The 19,774-nt window shown below is 47.3% G+C and overlaps 1 protein-coding gene across 2 annotated transcripts in view; it reads left to right on the plus strand.

Moving 5' to 3' along the window:
• Positions 1–19,774, plus strand: part of STON2 (stonin 2) — a 166,183-nt gene that overhangs the window by 131,469 nt on the left and 14,940 nt on the right. For both annotated transcript variants that reach the window (XM_038751709.1, XM_038751718.1), the window contains one exon: positions 7,290–9,140. In XM_038751709.1, the coding sequence (XP_038607637.1) occupies positions 7,290–9,140 (1,851 nt within the window). The remainder of the gene's footprint in view (positions 1–7,289; positions 9,141–19,774) is intronic.

The following is a 19,774-nucleotide window of genomic DNA, read 5'->3' on the forward strand; positions in this document are numbered from 1 at the left end:
CATAGGGGCTCACAGTCTTAATCCTCATTTACAGATGAGGTAACTGAAGCACAGAGAAGTTAAGTGACTTGTCCAAGGTCACCCAGCAGGCAAGTGGCAGAGCCAGAATTAAAACCCAAGTCCTTCTAGCATTCTGCTAAAATGTTCCTTGACTTAGCCATGTTACTAATGAAATCTTTAAATTGTGCGATCCATGTGGCAAAGGGGAATGTGACCAATCTGATTATATTGTCTATACTCTTGTAGTTAAAACAATAGTGTTTAATAAATGGCATAATTGTTATTTTTATTACTACTTGCTTTCCATCTATTCCAATCTGACAACTAGTTGAAACTGCTGTTTTGTTCATTTTTGCCCTTGGAGTGCCTTATGAAAACTTGGAAATAAGAATTATGGCATTCGTTAAGTACTTACTAAGTGCCAGGCACTGTACTTAGCACTGGATGTCTGTGTTTTTGTTCATTAAAATGGATTCTAGAGTGATGAAAGCGTTTAGAAGTGCTTAATCAATCGGTTAATAAGTTGTTTTTATTGAACACTTACTGTGTGCAGAACATTGTACTAAGCGCTTGGGAGAGTACAACACAACCAAGTTGATAGACACATTCCCTGCCCACAAGGAGTTTACAGTCTAGCGGGGCAGACAGACATTAATATAAATAAATTAATTATGGATATGAACATAAGTGCTGTGGGGGTGAGTGAGGGCTGAAAAAAGGGTGCAAATCCAAGTTTAAGAAGATCTGGCCCTACTGAAGCAGATAGGAGATGCTACAACTTCAAAGGCAGCTCGTTTCAGGGTCTCTCCTTTCTCCCTACTCCTCCTCTGTTTCTCCTGGGAGAGATAACAGATACTATGAGATGGGCAGATGCTGGCATTTGTGGAATAAGGCTAGTGAATCAGAGCTAGCCTTGAAGATAATCTTCCTTTAAAGAAAGCTTTGTTGTGTTTCCAAGTAGTGGAGCTGCCCAGCTGTCCTGTAATATGGGGGTTGTGTTCTTACAAAACCCCGGATTCAAGAAAACTGCTGTTGGAGTTTTCAAGGTATCCAACACCCCAAGGATAATAGTAATAAAAACGATAATAATAATTATGGTATTTGTTAAGTGTTTACTATGTGGCACGCACTGTACCAAGTGCTGGGATGGATGCAGGAATATTGGGTTGGACACAGTCCCTGTCCCACATGGGGCTCACAATCTCAATCCCCATTTTACAGATGAGGAAACTGAGGCACAGAGAAGTGAAATGACTTGCCCAAGGTCGAACAGCAGACAAGTGGCAGAGCTGGGATTAGAACCCACAACCTTCTAATTCCCACAGTCCCTGTCCCACATGGGGCTCACAATCTCAATCCCCATTTTACAGATGAGGAAACTGAGGCACAGAGAAGTGAAATGACTTGCCCAAGGTCGAACAGCAGACAAGTGGCAGAGCTGGGATTAGAACCCACAACCTTCTGATTCCCAGGCTCATGCCCTATCCACTACACCAGGCACGTGTGTGCAAGCGTACCACTGTTTCTTCCAAAACCACATCACATATTGGAAGAATGTTCTCTGATTCCCTCACAGCAACCTAACCGCTATGGGTAGTTCATTTATTCATTCAGCTGTATTTATTGAGCTCTAACTGTGTGCAGAGCACTGTCCTAAGCACTTGGGAGAGTACAATATAAAAATATACAGACACATTCACTGCTCACAACGAGCTTACAGTCTAAAAGGGGAAACAGACATTGATATAAATAAATACATAAATTACAGATAGATAGATATATCTGCTATGGGTCTGGGAAGGGGAATGAATAAAGAGAGCAAGTCAGGGTGATACAGAAAGGAGTGGGAGAAGCGGAAAGGAGGGCCTAGTCAGGGAAGGCCTCTTGGAGGAGATATGCCTTCATTAAGGCTTTGAAACAGGGGAGAGTAATCATCTGCCAGATAGGAGGAGGGAGGGCGTTCCAGGCCAGAGGCCAAAAAATACTTCTCTATGGAAGAATAGAGTGTATTTGCAATTGCTCACAATCAGCCCGTCTTTTCTTCCTTCAGTGATCTCCATACAGGTGATTTCCCAGTATGCACCTGGCTGGGAGAACTGGAGGACAGGGAGTGGAGTGGTGCTTGAACAAAGAGCTGGGGGATGGGAGAGGAGTGGACAAATTCCACAACATGGCAGACCTACACACCAGACACCAGAGCCGAGGCTCCGAGCAGCAGCAGCAGCTTAGTGGATAGAGCGCAGGCCTGGGAGTCAGAAGGACCTGGGTTCTGATCCTGGCTCTGCCACTTTTCTCGTGTGTGACCTTGGGCAAGTCACATCACTTCTCTGTACCTCAGTAACCTCATCTGCAAAATGGGGGTGAAGACTATGAACTCCATGTAGGGCAGGAACTGTCCCCAACACAATTTGCTCGTATCCACCCCAGGGATCAGTACAGTGCCTGGCACATAATACCATAATACCTGGCATTTAACAAATACCGCAATTATTATTAGTAGTAGTATTAGTATTAGTATTAGTATTGTTGTTGTTACTATCCTTTCCTTGCTGAGGTTTTTGCTCTCCTGCTCATTATGATAGTAATTGTGGTATTTGTTAGGGACTTACTCTATGTAAAGTGCTGGCGTGGATACAATACAGTCAGATTAGACGCAATCTCTCTCACTTGGGGCCCATGTTCAAAGAGGAAGAGTGACTGCTGTTACTGACTCCATCGTCTTCATATCTCCTCCCCCGCTAACAGAAGTTTCAGAGTTCCAGTTTGTTCCTAGAAAACAGGTGTCCCACTGAACTTTATCATTGGAAATAATCTTTTACCCTGGGTGTTCTCCTGTGATTTCCAGATGAGGTCATTCAGAGTATCAGCATGGGTCTCTAACCTCTGGGAATAAACTGAAAGATGGTTGGTTTTGCAGTTTCCAAAGCAGCTTTCCTATTTGGCTATGGGGCAGTTATTCAATCCATCAATCATCAGTGGTATCTGTTAAGTGCTCACTGTGGGCAGGGCACTGTTCTGAGAACTTGATGAGGTGCAATAAAGTAAGTAATCACGATCCCTGCCCTCAAGGAGGTTTTCAGTCCAGTGAGGTCACATACAACTCGTCTGTCACTCCATAGGTTATTACTTCTAGAACAGTAAATGAGGAGGTGAAGTTGGCTGCCTGCAAAATTATTGGGAATGTGGTCTTCTCAGTATATAGTGCTTCAAGCAGAGAGGAGCTTTTATGTTTACCAGTGCGGTACTTTTGTGTGTCATCTTTGGAGAAGAAGTGTGGCCTAGTGGAAAAAGCACGGGCCTGGGAATCAGAGGACCTGGGTTCTAATTCCAGCTCTGGCACTCACCTACTGTGTGACCTTGGGTAAATCACTTCACTTAGCATGGCTCATTGGAAAGAGCACGGGCTTGGGAGTCGTAGGCCATGGGTTCTAATCCCAGCTCTGCCACATGTCTGCTATGTGACCTTGGGCAAGTCACTTAACTTCTCTGAGCTTCAGTTACCTCATCTGTAAAATAGGAATGAAGACTGTGAGCCCCACGTGGGACAACCTGATCACCTTGTATCCCTCCTAGTGCTTAGAACAGTGCTTCGTACATAGTAAGCGCTTAACAAATGCCATCATTATTATTATTATTCTCTGGGCCTCAGTTCCCTCATCTACAAAATGGGGATTCAATTCCTTTGCTCTCTCCTACTTAGACCCATGCGGGACCTGATTATTTTGCATCTACCCCAGCCTGTAGTGCAGTACTTGGCACATAAATGCTTAACAAATACTACAATTATTATTATATTCATTATTGTCCGAAGATGTTGATGTATGTTCAAACATGAGAAAGGGCCAAAAAGGTACTGAAAATGAGAGTCACCCACTTCACAGATCTACTAGCAATCCTAAATTCTCTCAGGATCTGAAGAACAGCAGTCCCATTTAGCACAGTTTTTTGTTTTGTTTTGTATTTTAGCACACTAAAGGAATTTCAGTAACCAAAAATAATAATTGTGATAGAGAGGAGGGAATGTAGGTACTTAATCACCACTTTACATTTGAGGAAACCGAGGCCCAAGTGATTTGCATAAGGTCTCAAAGCAAGTAAATTGGGAAACTGAGATTAGAACCCGGTCCTCCTAACTGCAAGTCCTGAGTGCTATTAGGTCACTCTACCTATAAGAAAATAACAATAATAATAATAATAATAATACTCGTGGCATTTGTTAAGGTGTTATCATTTGCTAAGCATTAGTGCTTAGAACAGTGCTTGGCACGTAGTAAGTGCTTAGCAAATACCATCATTATTATACAAAGTATTGGATAGATGCAAGGTAATGGCATCAGATGCATTCATTCATTCAGTCCCAGCTCTGCCAATTGTCAGCTGTGTGACTTTGGACAAGTCACTTAACTTCTCAGGGCCTCAGTTCCCTCATCTGTGAAATGGGGATTAAGACTGTGAGCCCCCCATGGGACAACCAATCACCTTGTAACCTCCCCAGCATTTAGAACAGTGCTTTGCACATAGTAAGCGCTTAATAAATGCTATTATTATTATTATTATTTATTGAGCACTTACTATGTGCAGAGCACTGTACTAAGTACTTGGGAAGTACAATTCAGCAACAGAGACAATCCCTGCCCACTACGGGCTCACAGTCTAGAAAGGGAATAATTATGGCATTTATTAAGCACATACTATGTACCAAGCACTGCTCTAATTGCTTAGGTAGATACAAGGTAATCAGGGTGCCCCACATGGGGCTCGCAGTCTTAATCCCCACTTTACAGATTAGGTAACTGAGGCCCAGAGAAGTGAAGTGACTTGCCCAAGGTCACATAGCAGACAAATGGCGGAGTCAGGATTAGAACCCATGACCTGCTGACTCCTAGGCCCGTGCTGTATCCACTATACCATGTTTCTTCCCTACAGTCCTTGACTACATATTGTACTGTTATATACTGTGACTGTAGCCCCATGTGGGACAGGGATTGTGTCCAACCTGATTAACTTGTATATACCCCAGGGCCTAGAACAGTGCTTGGCACAGAGTAAGCACTTAATGAGTACTGTAATTGGTTAGTTACTCTCCCAAGCACTTAGTACTGTGCTCTGCACAGAGTAGGACTTAATAAATATGATTGATCATTTGATTGACCTACATGGGTCTCACAGTCTAAGGGGGAGGAGAAACTGAAGCACAGAGAAGTTAAGTGACTTGCTCAAAGTCACCCAGCAGGCAGTCGGCAGAGCCAGAATTAGAACCCAGGTCCTCTGATTATCTGGCCCATCCACTTGCTGGTTGCCCTTAGCCCCAACAGATCCCATTAGACAGTTGACATGGGTGATTTCTTCTACTCGCCAATGTTTTCAGGTAGAGACAAAGTAATGCAACTAGCAATTTAGGAGACAAACGGGACAAAATGTTGACGGTATTAGTACTGAAACCATGACTATTTTCACAAATCACAATAGGCTCTATCAAAAGAAACACTGGCATTAATATTAAGATTTACATTACTGCCTATCACCTCCTCTAAATTATTAATGATTATTATTAGAATAGTGCTTGCCATAGTGAATGCTTAACACATACCATAACAATAATAATAAAATAATAGTAACAAAATAATGATGAAAATAATAATTATAAGACCTGAGGAACCCTTAATGGCAGAGCATCTGCATTCTACCTTTAGGCTTCTGAAATTTGCCAGCATTCAAGCAGGGGAAAGAGGCTGGGTCTTTCAAGGAATAAATAGAACAAAACATTGTGTCAAACACTGTTGCTTTGCAGAAACTAAACAGATCAGTTAAAAAGGGAGGTCCGTGTCTTTCCTTAATCCAATCAATTTAGATTGGTTTTCCATGGAAAGCCTTGTTAAATCTGCCTGCCTGACTTGGTACTGCCAAAGCAACTAATGAGTATCTCACAATTTTACTAAATATAGTAGTTGCTTAATGTGCACTATGTCTGGGATGGTTTCATTTTTCCTTTCCCTGAGGGAAATTAATAGGAAAGTAGAATTCCTGAGGCTCCTGCTTACCTCAGAAGACGTTTTGTTAAAAGCAGGTTCGGATACCAAAAGATGCTTGTCTTCTGAGGTGAATTCCAAACTCTTTCTCTTGTGAAAATGTATTCCAAGATTCATTTGTTTGAAGACGATCTTTTCACCTGCCCCAGGTGCTTGTTCATTTCACCCCAAGGTCATGATGATTCTCATAGAGTCAATAATTATTTTTGTTGTAGGACTTGGCTTATGGCATCACTGACAAGCGAGTGGAATGATAGGTGGGCTTAGGAAGAGGAAAGGCTGCCAATGAAGATAAACTGAAGGATTTAAGTGATGAGAGCAATGTCGCCATTAAGTGGAAAAGTCAAGAAAGATCAGTCCCTAAATTGAGCCTCTTCAATAAAAAATGTCTGGAAGCTATGGTACTCAGAAAACTTTAGCACGGTGCTATATTCTTGAAGAGAGGTAGAAGTTTTAGTATTAAAAATAAATTAGAAGTAGCAAGGCCTAATGGAAAGAGCATGGGCCTGTGTTCTAATCCTAGCTCTGCCACATACCTGCTGTGTGACCTTGGGTAAGTTAGTGAACTTCTCTGTGCCTCCAGTTCCCTCAACTGCAAAATTGGGATTCAACACCTGTTTTCCTTTCTACTTAGTCTGTGAGCCCCAGGTGGGACCTGGTTATCCTGTATCTACCCCAGGGCTTAGTTTAGTGCATGGCATGTCATAAGTACGTAGCAAATACCACAGTTATAATCACTATTAGGGATTTGAAAATTAGACCTCTTAGACAAGTGCAGAAGCCACTTCTCTGCTTTGGAAGTGGAGGGCAAGCTGTCGAACAGTGTCCATGCTGTTGAAGCATCACAACGGGTGTAGTGGGCCTTCATCCCACAGAACTAAATCCTGCTGTTAACATTCTGAGGGGAAAGACTTTTAAACCTCTAAATGAAACAGATTTGGTATTTTAACAGTAAATTACTTGTTTATGGTAGAAAGTTGTTTTCATTATTCTATCTAGGGGGTGTATGTGTCATTGTCATCATCAGTGGTATTTACTGAGTGCTTACTGTGTGCCAAGCACTGTACTAAGTGCTTGGGAGAGTACAGTGCAATAGAGCTAGTACTAAGGGGATGGCTTCTCAAGGGCACACCTTGCAAAACGACTCAGTGATAGAGAGCTCTCTATCAGATGCCTGGAGTTTGAGCTTCTAAACCCTGAGAGTCCTGGTGGCATGACCCAGACGTCGGTGGCCTTAGATTTTTCTCTCTTTCCTTGCAGACAATTCCTCTTCTATCCAAGAAGATGAGGAGGTAGACATGGAGGCCCTCAGCCGGCCGGCCAGTGACTCCCCGGCAAACGGCCACATCTCTGCTCCTGGAACCACTGCCCGCTTTCCCAGCTGGGTGACTTTCGATGACGATGAAGTTGCCGGCAGCCCGTCCCCACCAGACGCCTCCCCTTCAAAGCCTGACAGCCCATCCGCGAGGCCTCAGGTTCTGGATGTGCTTCCTAACCTCACTGGGTCCTTTAAGAAGAGGGAGAGGCCCAAGAGCACCCTGGTGGACCTTCCCAAAGTGAAGAAGTTGGACATCTCCTCCTTAACTCGGCCACCCTCCGGCAGTGAGACCCCCCCACCCTGGAGGGCAACCAATCCCTTCCTGAACGAGTCACTGAAGGATGTGCTGCCTTCCCCCATCAACCCTTTCAGCGCGTTCTTCGAGGAACGGGAGAGGCGTGCCCTTGGTGACTCAGCCTTGAGCCCCCCGGCCCCGCGCCAGAGGGACTCCCTCCTCGTCATCCGCCCGGAGTTGGACGCGATCAGCTTCGACGGCCCCAGCGGGGGCCAGGCCCACCGGGATGCCGTTGAGAAGCTCAAGCAGCTCCGGATCGGGGATCCGGATGGGCCGGGCGGGCCCATGCTGCCTGACGATGATCCAGCCACCCCAAGCGAGCCGGACGATGGGCCCCGGAGCCCCGACGGCCCAGAGCCCAGGCTCGGCTGGCCAATGATGCTACGGATCCCGGAGAAGAAGAACATCATGTCGTCCCGGCACTGGGGGCCCATCTATGTGAAGCTTGCCGACGGTGGCCGCCTGCAGCTCTACTACGAGGAGGGCCTGGAGAAGCCCTTCCGCGAGTTCAAGCTGGAGATGAGCCACGAGATCTCGGAACCCAAGCTGCAGAGCTACGACGAGAACGGGAGAATCCACAGCCTGCGGATCGACCGCATCACGTACAAGGAGAAGCGGAAGTACCAGCCCAAACCCTCGGTGGCCCACGCGGCCGAGCGGGAGCAGGTGGTCAAGCTGGGCACCACCAACTACGATGACTTCCGCAGCTTCATCGGGGCTGTGCGGGACCGGCTGATGGAGCTGCCTGTGTCGTCCCTCGACCTCTGCACTGTGGGCCTGAACTATCTGGAGGAGGAGATCACGGTGGATGTGAAGGACGAGTTCACTGGCGTCTTGAGCCAGGGGGACAACAGGATTCTTCAGCACCGCGTGCTCACCCACGTCCACGTCCTGAGCTTCCTGTCCGGCCTGGCCGAGTGCCGCCTGGGCCTCAACGATGTCCTCATCAAAGGAAATGAGATTGTCTCCCGGCAGGACATCGTACCCACCACCACCACCAAGTGGATCAAGCTTCATGACTGCCGTTTCCACGGGTGTGTGGATGAGGACGCCTTCAGCAGCTCCAGGGCGATCTTGTTCAACCCCCTGGATGCCTGCCGCTTCGAACTGATGCGCTTCAGGACTGTGTTTGCTGAGAAGAGCCTGCCCTTCACACTCAGGACTGCAGCCACCATCAATGGGGCAGAGGTGGAGGTGCAGAGCTGGTTGAGGATGTCTACTGGCTTCTCGTCCAATCGCGACCCCCTGACCCAGGTCCCCTGCGAGAACGTGATGGTCCGCTATCCTGTGCCCAATGAGTGGGTGAAGAACTTCCGCAGGGAAAGTGTTCTTGGGGAGAAGTCTCTGAAGGCCAAGGTCAACCGGGGAGCAAGCTTTGGGTCGGTCGGTGTATCTGGATCCGAGCCGGTCATGAGAGTCACCCTGGGCACTGCCAAGTATGAGCACGCCTTCAATTCTATTGTGTGGAGAATCAGCCGGCTGCCTGACAAAAACTCAGGTAGGTGGATTGATTCCTGGCCCGGGTGCTTCCCCGGGGTCGATGGATCGATCATATGTATTGAGCAGGGCACTGTACTAAGCTCTTGGGAGAGTGCACTCCAACAATATCAAGGAGTTGGTATATCCATATCTTGACCTCAATGAGCTAACAGTCTAGATAGGGAGACAGACATTAATATAAATGAAGAAATTATGAATATGTACAGAAGTGCTGTGGGGCTCAGGGAGGGCAAATCAGGGCAATGCAGAAGGTAGTGGGAGAAGAGGAAATGAAGGCTCAGTCAGGGAAGGCCTCTTGGAGGAGATGTGCCTTCAATGAGGCTTTGTAAGTGGGGAGAGTAATTGTCTTGGAAATGAAGAGGGAGGGCGTTCCGGTCAAGAGGCAGGACATGGGGAAATGGTGGGTGGTGAAATAGATGAAATTGAGGGACAGTCTGTTGACAAGAGGGTTGGAATTAGAAGAGTGAAGTGATTCTTCAAGGGGTCAAAAACATTGGATCACAAATCCTGATGCACGAGATGTTGCTGGAAATGTTTGCTTTTCTTAAGGGAAGGAAATTGCTAAGGACAAGGTTTCCAGAACCAGTGGGGAATATTTTCTTCTCTGGGACAGACTTGGGTGATATAATAATAATTAATAATTATGGTATTTGTTAAGTGCTTACTATGTGCCAAGCACTGTTCTAAGCACTGGGGTAAATACAAGGTAATCAGGTTGTCCCATGTGGTGCTCACAGTCTTAATCCCCATTTTACAGATAAGGTAACTGAGGCACAGAGAAGTTAAGTGACTTACCCAAGGTCACAGCAGACAAATGGTGGAGCCAGGATTAGAACCCACGTCCTCTGACTCCCAAGCCCATGCTCTTTCCACTAAGCCATGCTTCTTCTTAATCACATGAGATTCTGCTTTGGAGCCAATAGATAAAGATTATCAGTCAATCACTGTCCTTTATTGAGCACTTAGTCTGTTCAGAGCACTGTACTATGCACTTGGAAGGGTATCATAGGATGGGAAGACACCATCCCTGCCCTCAAGAAGCTTACAGTCTAGCAGATGTTAAAATGAATTACAGGTAGGGGAAGCAACCAAGTATAAGAATATTGCTGTAGGGACAGAGGTTGGGGTGAGCACCATAAGTCATCATTATCAATATATTTATTGAGCACTTATTGTGGGCAGAACACTGTACTAAGCGTTTGGGAGAGTACAATACAACAGAGTTGATAGACACATTCCCTGCCCTCAACAAGTTCAAAGTCCTTAGGGAAGCAACCTGGTCTGGTGGATAGAGAACGGACCTGTGAGTCAGAAGGTCGTGGATTCTAATCCTGACTCCACCACTTGTCTGCTGTGTAGTTTTGGGTACATTTCACGTCTCTGTGCCTCAGTTACCTCATCTATAAAATGGGGATAAAGATTGTGTGCCCTATGCGGGACAGGGACTGTGCCCAACCCAATTTGCTTGTATCCACCTCAGCACTTAGTACTGTGCCTGGCACGTAGTAAGCGCTTAGCAAATAACATAATTACAATTGTTATTATTATTAAGTCCATCAGTGATGCAGTAGAGAGAGGAATATGGTGAAGAGATGAGAGCTTAGTCAGGGAAGGCTTCCTGGAAGAAATGTGATTTTAATAGGGGTTTGAAGCTGGGGAAAGGAGTGGTCTGCTAGATAGAAAGAGGGAGGGAGGGTGTGAGTAAGGGGTTGGCTTTGTGAAGGAAAAGAGTGAGGCACTGAATAGGATTGTATTAAAGGAGCAAAATGCACAGGCTGGGTTGTAGTAAGAGAGGAGGGGGATAGTTAGGAGGAGAGACTTGATGGAGTGCCTTGAGTTCTCAGGAGAGAAATTCCTGCTTGATGCAAATATCGATGGGCAACCTTTGGAGGTGCTTGAAAATCTTGACTTTCTAGGGAGATTGACCGGAAACAATTTACAGGGGTACGTCATTACATTATACTCTCCCAAGCAATTAGTCCAATGCTTTGCACACAGTAAATCCTAAAAAAATACGATGGATAGATTGATTCATTAGTGGCTAAAAAGTGCAGTGTGTGCCCATAGCATGTCTCTCTTCTGGTCCATCATCATATTGGCATTCCAAATACTCCACATTATGTGACTGCCCTGTGAGCAATGCTCATGTCCAGGCTCTGATTCTATTTTGATCTCATTAATATGGCTGTACCCAGCCACTTAATCTCATTCACCTTTGAAAGAACTGATTGCCAGGACTAGTTTAGATGACAGTTATTCTGGGAACATTTCTGCTCTTTCGCTATGTTTTTGGCTTGATGTTCTCTGTCAGCAGGCATGGTACTGATGATTTTATCTCAGTGGCAGAGGTCTAACAAGATGGCCACAGCTTTAAAAGTCATCATATTATATATGCTGAGAGCACAGGCTGACAGACAGAAATGTAAAGGTAGATGAATAAATCCATGCTCTACAGACTATTTTACTGTGGGTTGTTTTTCCTCCCCATGGGACTGTGGATACCAGTTCATTTTGTCTTTCTTCCTCTTGGGAGATCTGTTGAGCTTCTGTCTTGAACAACCTAGTAATTGCTTCATGTTCTTCTCTATTTAATAAAGTATCAGCCCTGACTGGTGTACATATCTGTAATTTATTTATTTATATTAACGTTTGTCACCCCCTCTAGACTGTGAGCTCATTGTGAGCAGGGAATATATCTGTCTTTTGTTATATTGTACTCTCCCAAGTGTTTAGTACAGTGCTCTACACACAGTAAGCGTTCAATAAATACGATTGACTGACTGAAGGACAGTGGTTTTCAGGAGCTTGAGTAAATTAAAATCGGATCTGATGCTATTGAGTCCAGTGAGAAAGGGTGGGTGAGAGGGTGGGTGAGACAGAGGAAGTGTGTACCTCATGGCCTGTAACAAGGTGATGATGTAGGAGGATAAAATGGATGTAAGAAAAATATCTGCCCTCAAGGTTTTATTCTTGTGGTGGAAGATTTGGGAATAAGGAAATAAGGTTGGTGAGAGTGGGAAGCAGCATGACCTAGGGATAAAGAGCTTAGGCCTAGGAGTTGGAGGACCTGAGTTCTAAAACCAGCCCTGCCACTTGCCTGCTATGTGAACCTGGGCAAGTCACCTAACTTCTCTGGGCTTCAGTTTTCTCATCTGTAAAATGGGAAATCAATATGTATACTCCTTCCTACTTAGACTGTGAACCCCATGTGGAACAAGGGACTGTGTCTGATCTGATTATCTTGTAACTAACCCAGAATCTAGTAAAGTGCTGGAAACACTTAGCTTCACTGATGCTGTACTCTCCTGGTTCTTCTATCTCTACCGCCGCTCATTATAAGTTTCTTTAGCAGGCTTCTCCCTGCCTTCTCACCCTCTAAATAGAGGGAAGAACCCTTCCCTCGAAGGCTCAGTTGTGGGTTCCATTGTATTCTCCGTTTAATTCCACTCCCTTGGAGAATTCATGCACTCCTATGGCTTAAACTACCATTTCAATATGGATGATTCCCAAATCTATCTCCAATCAATCAATCAATCAATCAATCAATCGTATTTATTGAGCACTTACTATGTGCAGAGCACTGTACTAAGAGCTTGGGAAGTACAAAGTGGCAACACATAGAGACAGTCCCTACCCAACAGTGGGCTCACAATCTAAAAGGGGGAGACAGAGAACAAAACCAAACATACCAACAAAATAAAATAAATAGGATAGAAATGTACAAGTAAAATAAATAAATAAATAAATAAACAGAGTAATAAATATGTGCAACCATATATACATATATACAGGTGCTGTGGGGAAGGGAAGGAGGTAAGATGGGGGGATGGAGAGGGGGACGAGGGGGAGAGGAAGGAAGGGGCTCAGTCTGGGAAGGCCTCCTGGAGGAGGTGAGCTCTCAGCAGGGCCTTGAAGGGAGGAAGAGAGCTAGCTTGGCATTCCAGGCCCGGGGGATGACGTGGGCCAGGGGTCGATGGCGGGACAGGCGAGAACGAGGTACAGTGAGGAGATTAGCGGTGGAGGAGCGGAGGGTGCGGGCTGGGCAGTAGAAGGAGAGAAGGGAGGTGAGGTAGGAGGGGGGCGAGGTGATGGACAGCCTTGAAGCCCAGGGTGAGGAGTTTCTGCCTGATGCGCAGATTGATTGGTAGCCATTGGAGGTTTTTGAGGAGGGGAGTAATATGCCCAGAGCGTTTCTGGACAAAGATAATCCGGGCAGCAGCATGAAGTATGGATTGAAGTGGAGAGAGACACGAGGATGGGAGATCAGAGAGAAGGCTGGTGCAGTAGTCCAGACGGGATAGGATGAGAGCTTGAATGAGCAGGGTAGCAGTTTGGATGGAGAGGAAAGGGCGGATCTTGGCAATGTTGCGGAGCTGAGACCGGCAGGTTTTGGTGACGGCTTGGATGTGAGGGGTGAATGAGAGAGCGGAGTCGAGGATGACACCAAGGTTGCGGGCTTGTGAGACAGGAAGGATGGTAGTGCCGTCAACAGAGATGGGAAAGTCAGGGAGAGGGCAGGGTTTGGGAGGGAAGACAAGGAGCTCAGTCTTCGACATGTTGAGCTTTAGGTGGCGGGCAGACATCCAGATGGAGATGTCCTGAAGGCAGGAGGAAATGCGAGCCTGGAGGGAGGGGGAGAGAGCAGGGGCAGAGATGTAGATCTGGGTGTCATCAGCGTAGAGATGATAGTTGAAGCCGTGGGAGCGAATGAGGTCACCAAGGGAGTGAGTGTAGATTGAGAACAGAAGGGGACCAAGCACTGAACCTTGGGGAACCCCCACAGTAAGAGGATGGGAGGGGGAGGAGGAGCCTGCAAAAGAGACTGAGAAAGAACGGCCGGAGAGATAAGAGGAGAACCAGGAGAGGACGGAGTCTGTGAAGCCAAGGTCAGATAGCGTGTTGAGGAGAAGGGGGTGGTCCACAGTGTCAAAGGCAGCTGAGAGGTCGAGGAGGATTAGGACAGAGTATGAGCCGTTGGATTTGGCAAGCAGGAGGTCATTGGTGACCTTTGAGAGGGCAGTTTCCGTGGAATGAAGGGGACGGAAGCCAGACTGGAGGGGGTCGAGGAGAGAGTTGTTGTTGAGGAATTCTAGGCAGCGCGTGTAGACAACTCGTTCAAGGAGTTTGGAAAGGAATGGTAGGAGGGATATGGGATGATAACTAGAAGGTGAGGTGGGGTCAAGAGAGGGTTTTCTTAGGATGGGAGAGACATGGGCATGTTTGAAGGCAGAGGGGAAGGAACCAGTGGAGAGTGAGTGGTTGAAGATGGAAGTTAAGGAGGAGAGAAGGGATGGAGCGAGAGATTTCATAAGATGAGAGGGAATGGGGTCAGAAGCACAGGTGGCCGGAGTAGCACTTGAGAGGAGGGAGGAGAGTTCCTCTGAGGATACCGCTGGGAAGGATGGGAGAGTAGCAGAGAGTGTTGAGAGCCGGGGGGTTGGAGAAAGGGGGGAAGAGACTTTGGGGAGGTCGGACCTGATGGATTTAATTTTGTTAATGAAGTAGGAGGCCAGATCGTTGGGGGTGAGGGAAGGAGGAGGGGGAGGAACCGGGGGCCTGAGAAGGGAGTTGAATGTACGGAAGAGCTGGCGGGGGTGATGGGCATGGGTATCAATAAGGGAGGAGAAATAGTTTTGTCTGGCAGAAGAGAGGGCTGAGTTAAGGCAGGAAAGGATAAACTTGAAGTGAAAGAGGTTGGCATGGTGTTTAGACTTTCGCCAGCAGCGTTCGGCAGCTCGAGCATAAGAGCGAAGGAGGCAGACAGTGGCAGTGATTCAGGGCTGTGGGTTAGTGGTGCGAGAGCGGCGAAGGGAAAGGGGAGCGAGTGAGTCTAGCTGAGTAGAAAGGGTAGAGTTGAGAGCAGTAATCTGATCATCAAGACTGGGTAGAGAGGAGAGGGCGGCGAGGTGGGGTGTGAGGCGCTCCGAAAGATGGGTGGGGTCCAGAGAGCGGAGATCTCTGTGAGGGAGTAATACGGATTTACAGGGGAAAGGAGTGTGAGTGAGGAGGCAGGTGAGAAGATTATGATCAGAGAGAGGGATTTCAGAGTTCGTGAGGGTGGACACAGTGCAGCGGTAGGAGATGATGAGGTCGAGGGTATGACCAAGTTGGTGAGTGGGTGAGGTGGGGTGGAGGAAGAGGTTGGCAGCGTCAAGGACAGATAGAAGGCGGGCGGCAGAGGAGTCGTTAGGGATACCCATGTGGATATTGAAGTCTCCAAGGATCAGAGTGGGCATGGAGAAGGAGAGAAGGAAGGTGAGGAAGGGGTCAAAGTCGTTAAAGAAGTTGGAAGTGGGGCCGGGAGGGCGGTAGATGACGGCTACAAGAATCTGGAGGGGGTGGTAGTGGCGAATAATGTGGGCTTCAAAGGAAGGGAAGGAAAGGGAAGGGGGAGGAGGGATAGTGCGAAAGCGACATTGGGGGGCGAGAAGGAAACCGACACCTCCTCCTTTTCCGGTGAGTCTGGGGGAGTGGGAGAAGAAGAGGCCTGCACTGCAGAGAGCAGCAGAAGAGACCGTGTCGTCCGGAGACAGCTATGTTTCAGTTAGGGCGAGGAGGAGTAGAGAACTGGAAAGGAAAAGGTCCAGGATGAAAGGGATCTTACTTAAAACGGAGCAGGGGTTCCAGAGGCCACACTTGGCAGCAGCTGTCGAGGGTGGGGAGGGAGGGGGAAGGGTGCGAGGGGTGGGGAGGGTTTGGATTGGGATGAGTTGGCGGGGGCCTGGGCGGGGAGAGTGGGAAGGGGGGTGGCGATGGGAAAGGAGAACTGGGATGGGGTGGGGGTGGGGAGAAGGGGAGGGAGGGGGTCGGGAGGGAGGAGCGGAGGACCTGCGCTGGTACAGAGGAATCCTTGTTAGGGGGTGAGGGGGAGTGGTCTTGGTGGGTGAGAGGGAGGGAAACAGCTGGGTGGGAGAGGGGAAGGGGAAGGTGAGGAATGGGAATGGCAGTTGGGAGCAAGGGAACTGAAAGTTCATGGTGAGGTCAGCAGGGCGAGTGACAGTACAGCGGGAGGTTAACAATTGAGATGCAGAAGCAATAAAACAGTAGCAATGATAAAAGTAGGCGATGGCATCATCACAGGGTATAGTTAAGCAATCAATATGCTATGGCAATAATAGAATTGGCAGATAATGATGTCACAGAGAGCAGATACAAACTATTAAGAGCTGGAGTGGAGTGGGCCAGTTAAGGGGGGTCAGGGAGCAGAGATACCTGGGGAGGGGAGCGAACAGTCAACTAGCATGGGAGGGCTGAGGAGGTGTGAAAGAGGTTGTCGTTAATGTAACATGGTGCTAACGAGGGCTTTTTACCTGGGGGCGGGGGGGAAGTCAGTTAGGACCGGACCTGGAAGGGGGGGATGAGGGGCACTTAACGGAAGGCCTCCTAAGTGGGGGGGTGGAAGCAGGGGGGGGGCGTCCGTGGGGGCGCTGAGATGGCGGGTGGGTGGGCGGGCCTCTCGGGAACGGAGTCCCGGGCGTCAATGGCGGCGCTCTGAGGAGAGGATCCTTCCGGGAGCAGCAAGGCCGCGCGGTGTGATGGCGGGCGGCCTAAGCTGTCTCCTCTGCATTCTCACATTTCCTCTTGCCTTCAGGAAATTTCTATTTGGATGTCCAGGTGACACTTCAAACTTAACAGAACTCCTTATCTTCACACCTAAACTTTGTCCTCCCCATGACTTTCCCATCACTGTAGACAGCACTAATAACATCCTCCCTGACTCACAAGCCCAAAACCTTGGCATTATGCTCAACTCATCTCTCTCTTTCAACCCACTTATTTAATCTGTTGCCAAATCCTGTTAGTTTTACCTTCATGACATTGCTAAAATCTTTCCTTCCCTCTACATCCAAACTGCTTCTATGCTGATCCAAGCACTTTTCTTATCCTGGCTTGATTAATGTACCAGCCTCCTTGCTGACCTCCCTGTTTCCTGCCTCTCCCCACTCCAGTCCATACTTTACTCTGCTGCATTGTTCATTTTTCTAAAAAACGGTTCAGTCCATATTTCCCTGCTCCTGAAGAATCTCCAGTGGTTGTCCATCTACCTCAGCATCAAACAGAAACTCCTTACCATAGAATTTAAAGCATTCAACTTCCTTACCCCCTCCTAACTTACCTCCTTGATTCCCTACTACAATCAAGCACACTCACTTCATTCCCCTAACGCCAACTTACTCACTCAATCTCACCTATCTCATTGCTGACCCTTCACCCACATCCTGCCTCAGGCCTGGGACTTCCTTCCCTTTCATATGTGACAGACGATCACTCTACCCACATCAGAAGACTTATTAAAATCACATTTCCTTCAAGAGGACTTCCACATCTAAGTCCTCATTTCCCCTACTACCTCTCCCTTTTGTGTCACCTGTGAACTTGGATTTGTAGCCTTTAAACCCTTTGTATTCACCCCAACCTCAACCCACAACCCAGAATTTATGGATCATCATCTTCATCATCAGTGGTATTTATTGAGAGTGCTTATATGTGCAGAGCATTGTACTTAATGCTTGGGGAGAGTACAGTACAGTATAGTTGGCAGGCACATTCCCTGCCCACAATGAGCTTACAGTCTAGAGGGGGAGACACACATTAATATCGATAAATAATTTATAATATATAATTTATAGATAAGTATATAAGTGTTTTGGGGCTGAGGGTGGATTGAATTTCAAATGCCCAAAGGTCAGAGATCCAGCTGCATAGACAATTCAGAAGGGAGCAGGAGCCAGGGAAAAGAGGGAGTAATTGGGGAGGGCCTCTTGGAGGAGATGTGACCTCAGTAAGATTTGGAAGAGGGAGTGAGGGGGTTGTCTGGTGTATGTGGAGGGGGAGGGAGTTCCAGGCTATGAGGAGGATGAGGGAAAAGGGTCAGCAGCCCGGCATAGGAGTTTACTGAGGTGAGGTAGGAGGGGGAGAGCTGATTGAGTGCTTTAAAGCCAATGATAAGGAGTAGCCATAATTTATTTTAATGTCTGTCTCCCCTTGTAGGCTGTATAATAATAATGATGGCATTTATTAAGCGCTTACTATGTGCAAAGCACTGTTCTAAGCACTGGAGAGGTTACAAGGTGATCAGGTTGTCCCACGGGAGCTCACAGTCTTAATCCCCATTTTACAGATGAGGTAACACCTTAATAATGGTGAGCTTGTTTAGCGCTTACTATGTGCCAGACACTGAACTAAGTGCTGGGGTGGTTACAATCAAATTGGGTTGGCCATAGTCCATTTCCCACTTGGGGCTAACAGTCTTAATCCCCATTTTACAGATGAGGTAAACTTGAGGCACAGAGAAATGAAGTGACTTGCCCAAGGTCACACAGCAGACAAGGGGTGAAGCCGGGAGTAGACCCCATGACCTTCTGACTCCCAGGCCCATGCTCTATGTGGACAGGAAACATATCTACTAACTGTTGTACTGTACGCTCCCAAGTGCTTAGTCCCCTCTCAGGTCCCCACCTGGAGAGTTTTAGTACTCTACCAGTCTCAGCTGTGGAAGGGAAAGTCAAGACAGGGTCATACCCATTCCATTCCTAGCATGGGCAGTGGAAGAAGAGAAAATGAGGACTTAATCACAGAAGAGACGTGCCTTCAATAAATTTTTAAAGGTGGGGAGAGTAACTATCTATCAAATATGAAGAGGGAGAGCATTTCAGGCCAGAGGCAGAACATGGGTGAGAAGTCAGCAGCGAGATAGGTGAGCTGGAGGTTCAGTGAGTAGATTGGCAATAAAGGAGTAAGTGGGCATGCTGGGCTGCAGTAAGAAAACAGTGAGGTGAGGTAGGAGGGGGCAAGGTGTTTGAGTACTCTAAAGCCAGTGGTTTGGAGTTTCTGGTTAATGTAGAGGTGGTACAAACTGATACAAGGGGATCCTAGTTTAAATTGTTAGAGACCATATGAGGGTAAAGGGAAGAAATTATTTGTTAAGCACTTAGTGTCAAGCTCTGTTCTAAGTGCTGGGGTAGATCCACGTTTATCAGTTTGGACACAGTTCATGTTCCACATGGGACTCACAGTTGTAGTCCCCATTTTACAGATGAGGTAACTGAAGCACAGAGAAGTTAAGTGTCTGCCATAAGTTTACACAGCAGACAAGTGGCAGGCCTGGAATTAGAACCTAGGTCCTTTTGACTCCCAGGCCATCCCAAATTGTGAAGCAGCATGGTCTAGTGGCAGTGTGGCATGGAACCCAGGCCTGGGAATCAAAAAGACTTGGGTTCTAATCCCAGCTCCACCACTTGTCTTGGTTTCATCATCCATTAAATGGGGATTTAAGATCTGTTCTCTCCCCTTCAGACAGTGAGATCCACGTGTGACAGGCATTAAAGAAGCAGCATAATTTAGTGGAAAGAGCCTGGGCCTGGGAGTCAGAGAACCTGGGTTCTAATCTTGACTCCACTACCTACCTCAGTGTGACCTTGGGCAAGTCACTTAATTTCTCTGTGCCTTAGTTTCCTCATCTACTGAATTGGAATTTATTACCTGCTTTCCCTCCTCTTAGACTGTGAGCCCCATGAGGGGACAGGCCCTCTGTCCAATCTGATTATCTTCTATCGACCCCAATGCTTGGTACAGTGCTTGGTACAGAGTAAGCACCTAACAATACCACCATTATCATTGTGTCGGGTCTGA

Source organism: Tachyglossus aculeatus, chromosome 1 (assembly GCF_015852505.1).
Source record: "Tachyglossus aculeatus isolate mTacAcu1 chromosome 1, mTacAcu1.pri, whole genome shotgun sequence".
NCBI classification, from domain to species: Eukaryota; Metazoa; Chordata; class Mammalia; order Monotremata; family Tachyglossidae; genus Tachyglossus; species Tachyglossus aculeatus.